At 56.7% G+C, this 4,613-nt stretch overlaps 1 protein-coding gene across 1 annotated transcript in view; it reads right to left on the bottom strand.

The window, feature by feature from the left end:
- FBXO42 (F-box protein 42) overlaps positions 1-4,613 on the bottom strand; it is a 30,791-nt gene that overhangs the window by 2,659 nt on the left and 23,519 nt on the right. The window contains exons 4-9 of the mRNA XM_008632482.2: positions 3,158-3,311; positions 2,129-2,239; positions 1,779-1,875; positions 887-943; positions 292-408; positions 1-159 (exon numbers count right to left, since the gene is read on the bottom strand). Coding sequence (XP_008630704.1) covers positions 1-159; positions 292-408; positions 887-943; positions 1,779-1,875; positions 2,129-2,239; positions 3,158-3,311 — 695 coding nt within the window. The remainder of the gene's footprint in view (positions 160-291; positions 409-886; positions 944-1,778; positions 1,876-2,128; positions 2,240-3,157; positions 3,312-4,613) is intronic.

The raw sequence follows: 4,613 nt of genomic DNA, 5'->3' as shown, positions 1-4,613 counted from the left end.
GTCCGTGTTCCTGACGGGAGACTGGGAGCGGTATTCCCGCGTCTCGGGCACCAGGGCGGGCGGCGTGGCGCTGATGGGAGAGGGGCGCGAGTTCAGGCTGGGGCTCAGCGGGGCTCTCCCGCTGGGAGCTTGGCTGAAGACCACGACGCACTGTCCCACCTGTGGAGAGAGCAGGGAACAGATGCCAGGATGACCCTTTGTGCTGGGGAGAAGCGGTGATGGAGCGTTTTGGGCAGGGAATAAAGATGGAGGGGTGTCTGTGAGGGAGCGGGGACCCCGCGGTGTCCGTACCCTGCACGCGGGATGGCACCACAGCTCCGGGGCTCCGTGGTCCTCGTTCTCCACCTTGAGCGGCTGCCACGTCCAGGGGTTGGCCTGCATGTGCAGCAGCCAGGCGTCTTTGAACAGCTGGGAAGGGAAGGGTGACAGATTCAGGAGTCTGGTCTGGGGTTCAGGAGCCCAGGCTGAGGTTTAGGAGCCCAGTTTGCTGCTGGGCTCATCTCATCAGGGCGATGGTGGGAGTGGTGCTTTGCTGCTGCAGACGGAGGATGCTGAGCCAGGTCAGGAGCTGATGGCCCATGAGTGACCACACCCCACTGTGGCTACGGATAAATCCCTTCATTTCCATCTGGTGTCCCAGGGCAAAGTCAGGGCTCATCCTGATGAGCCTCAGTGAACCCAGAGAGCTGCTCAGAGAGCGCCTGGGGTGATTTTTATTAATTAAAGCAGCTCCAGCGACAGCTAAACAGCTTCTCTGGGAAACCTACCGGGTGGGCGCCCAGATTTGAGGAATAAAATGCCACCAACGTGCAGAGTCCCCCCATCCCAAATCCAGCCCCCAGGTGACAGGGAGATGTTGGTGTCCCTGCTCCCCCAGGGTACTCACTGCATTGGGACCCCCGCAGCCTCCGAGGATTAAAATGGTCTCGTTGTCTATCACGATCTGGAGGGGACAAAGGAGAGTTTCAGCCCGGGAAGGATTTTTGGCCAGGCCTCCAAGGGCAGAGAGGGGCAGGTTCTCAGCTGCATGGGCGCTGCTGGGCTCCGTGTGCCCCGGGATGAGGAGTGGAGCTGGGACGGAGCCAGTTTTGCCGGGCCCGGGGCAGAGCGGGATGCAGGGCTCATCCCACTCCTTGTCCCAAACCAGTTCCTCTCACCGGGGAGAGCAATTGCCCTCCCCAAAGCACCAGGGACCCCACGCCCCTCTGCAGGGAGGGGGGAGGGGGAGGGTTTGTTTGGGAGGGCAGGTGCTGGCAGCAGCGTCTGATCAGTGCTGCTGGTGGGCGAGAGATCCCCGCGGGCTCCTTTCCCAGGGCATGGAAAGGCACGTTCCGGCACGGCCCATCCGAGCCCTGCTGGGACCAGCCACGCTCTGGGAATCACTGACCATCCTCCCAGATGGGGACACCTGCATCAGGCCAAGTGACAGCCACGAGCTCCCTGCCCTGGGCAGGCGCCGCCAGAGCCGTGCGTGGAGTGGGAGCAATCCCGAGTCCCTCGATCCCGGGATTGGGAGAGCGGAGCCATCAGCAGGGCCCGGAGCCAAACCAGGCTGTGCTGCCTCTCCATTGATCTGAGACGCCACGGGGGATGAGTGGGGTAAAACAGCAATTTGTTCATTAGAGCTCTGAGTCACTGGGGAGATAGGGAGTGTGCCCACAGCGAGAGGGAAGAGGGCCCGGCGGGAAGGGCTCCGCAGGTAGCTCGGGAAGGAACCTGTGCAGAGCTGCCTGCAGCTGCAGCGAGGCCGTGCCTGGTTTCTCTCTGGCTGAGCTCACCTGGGACTGGCCCCCACGCGGGTGAGGGCTGGGCCCGGAGATGCTGGGCTTGGACCAAGCCCACTGCTCCAGATCCAGCACCCAGACGTCGTTGCTCCTGCAGGGATGAGACAACACGGGCTGAGGATACAACCAGGGACGTGGAACTCGGGCTCAGGGCTGTTTTATGGCAGAATTGGGATTTTTGCAGGCTGGAACCTTGGGATTTGCTGCGAGAGGCGAAGGGTGTGCTAAGGCAGCGGGCAGACCCCAGTATCTTGCAGAAAATTCCTCATGGGTGACCCCAAGACCATCCCAACCCCCTCCTGGCTCACAGGGGCACTTGCCAGACACCCTCACCCCAAACTTACATCTGCCGAGATCCAAGGGAGCCCCCAAAAACGATCATTTTGTCCTCGATGACACAGGAGGAGTGTCCTGCCATGGGAGGGGGGCCGTGGGTGGTCATGATGCAGTTCCACCTGGGAAAAGAGGCAGGAAGACATTCCCCAATGAAGGAAAACACTGGATGAAAGGCCAAACAAAAAACCCCAGTGGCCTGCGAAGTCCTCAAGAACACATCACAGGGGAAAACCACAGGGAAAACCTCCAAATATCCAAATAGCAATGAAACTAATTAGAAATCCCAATGTGCTAAACATTTTTAAGGCATGACCAAGTCCCATGGCCAAGTTGGGAACATCTCCCCTTCCAATTAAGTTTGCCTCGAATTCTTTCCAGGAGGTTTAATTACAGAGTTGTAACGACACTGCCCAGAGTGCACTGGATAATTGATACTTGGGAGGATGAAAAGTTCTCAGTGCAGGAGGAGCCGGAACCTTCTCTTTGATACAGCGTTCTCCTTCTCACACACAAGATCAGTGAGAAAGCCGGGTCTAAAATCAGCCAAATGGTGTTTAAAGGGGAAAGGAAAATTCTTGCCAGCTCTGTGGACACTGCTGGATGCTCCAGGCCCGGAGCTGTAAAGGTAGAGGTTGAAATGATGAAGAAATCTGATTTATCACATCTCCCTGAGGGAGCTGAGTTTTGGATCACCACTAAAAACAAGACCTCCAGCACTTCAGGCTTCTCTCAGAAACACCTCAGTGCTCCCAGCCAAAGCGATTAGGCATTTAGAACACCCAGGTTTCCCACCTGGATGGGGATGCTCAGGCAGTCTGGAATATTTAGGTACAAGTCCAGAGCGTTACGGAAGCAACCAGCACCCACGAGGTGCTTGGCAGCACCCTGTCCTCAGCCCGGCTGCGCTTGCGTGCCTTTTTTTGTTTCAGAAAGAGCGTTAGAGACACACCTGGGAAACCAGGACCACGCACAGCTTCCCAGGCATTCCTCCAGCTGCATTCCAGAGCCATTTTTCCAGGATCAAAGCCTGCTCTTACCAGTTTTTGGAGGGGGAGTAGGTGTGGATCTCATCGAAGAACCTCTCGGGCTGGTGCAGGGGGTAAGGGCTCGGCCGGGTCCACCCTCCAAAAAGCACCAGCAAGTCCTTGTAGACCACCAGAGTGGCCCCAGCCTTGGGAGAGGGGTAGGAACCTGGCAGGGAGGGAGGAAAAGTTAAGAAAACCACATTTGAACACAAGCCCCCAACTGCGCATCATCTCTTCCCGAAGTGTCACAACGCAGAGACTCCACCTTTCCAAAAAAAAAATGAAAACAACGGGAAAAAAAAAAAGAAAAAAATTAGAGCAAAATTCGAGCTGGGAGCCTGGGAAGAAAACTCCTGCCAATTTGTGTCATGGTAATTAGTAGGAGCCTGAAAGCACATCTCAAACACAGCACAACATCTGTCACTCACTGGCAGGAAATTGCCGGTTTTCCAGCGTATCACTCCAAATTACTGCTTCAGCGCCGAATAAAAGCAATAATTACCTCCAAATACCTCGGAACGTCTCTCCCCAAGGAAGGAGGGAGAAGGGAGACAATCCCAAGGCACCCGGAGCGGCTTGTGGAAGATGTATTGGGTGCTCACACTGAACCCTGGGTTTGAGGAGGAAGCCCTGAGCGCTCTGGGTGTGAATGAAGTCATTCCTCGAGTCTGCAGGATGCAGAGCTGCTCTAAAAATCATGGAAAACCTTTTTGTGTGGCTTGTTTGAGCTTCAAAAGGCTCTGCAGGGGCCAGGGGGCTCCTGAGCAGGACCTGCACAAGGACAATGTGACCTCCTGGGCTCGGTGCCATTGGGATTTGCTGTGCTCCGACTATTCTGTGTATCCCAAGGGTTTTCCTGAGCTCACCTCTCAACCTCCAGCTGCTCCTGTGGCCCCTGGACACCACATCCCAGAGCAGCTGTGGCTGCTCCATCCCTGGCAGTGTCCAAGGCCAGGCTGGACGGGGCTTGGAGCACCCAGGGATAGTGGGAGGTGTCCCTGCCCACGGAAGGAGGTTGGAATGAGACGAGCTTTAAGGTCTTTTAAGATCCTCCCAGCCCAAACCATTCTGGGATTCTGGGATTCCTGTGGAGGATGTCCCTGTCTGTGGAAGGAGGTTGGAATGAGACGAGCTCTAAGGTCCTCCCAGCCCAAACCATTCTGAGATTTTATGGTTCTTAACCAGCTCGGAGCAGGAGCAGCCCCAACGCCAGAAAGCCCTTGGCAGGAGCAACCATCAGAGGATTCGATCCCTGTGAATTTATGCTGGGAAATAGGCCACGGTCCACTGCAAAATTCCAATCCCTGCCTGTCCCAGGAGCCAGAGGTGCTGTGTCACCACCCTGCTGATGTGCGAGGTGTTGAGCTGCTTCCCAGGAACAGCTAAAGCCTCTCCAGCCCGGCTGACTCTGAGCATCCTCCTTCCCACAGCGGTCACCAGCGCCCGGCACATTCCTCCACCTCGGCAG

This window comes from Corvus brachyrhynchos, unplaced genomic scaffold (genome assembly GCF_000691975.1).
Source record: "Corvus brachyrhynchos isolate BGI_N302 unplaced genomic scaffold, ASM69197v1 scaffold215, whole genome shotgun sequence".
NCBI classification, from domain to species: domain Eukaryota; kingdom Metazoa; phylum Chordata; class Aves; order Passeriformes; family Corvidae; genus Corvus; species Corvus brachyrhynchos.
The sequence above is the reverse complement of the archived record's forward strand: the minus strand, read 5'-3'. Positions and strand labels throughout refer to the sequence as shown.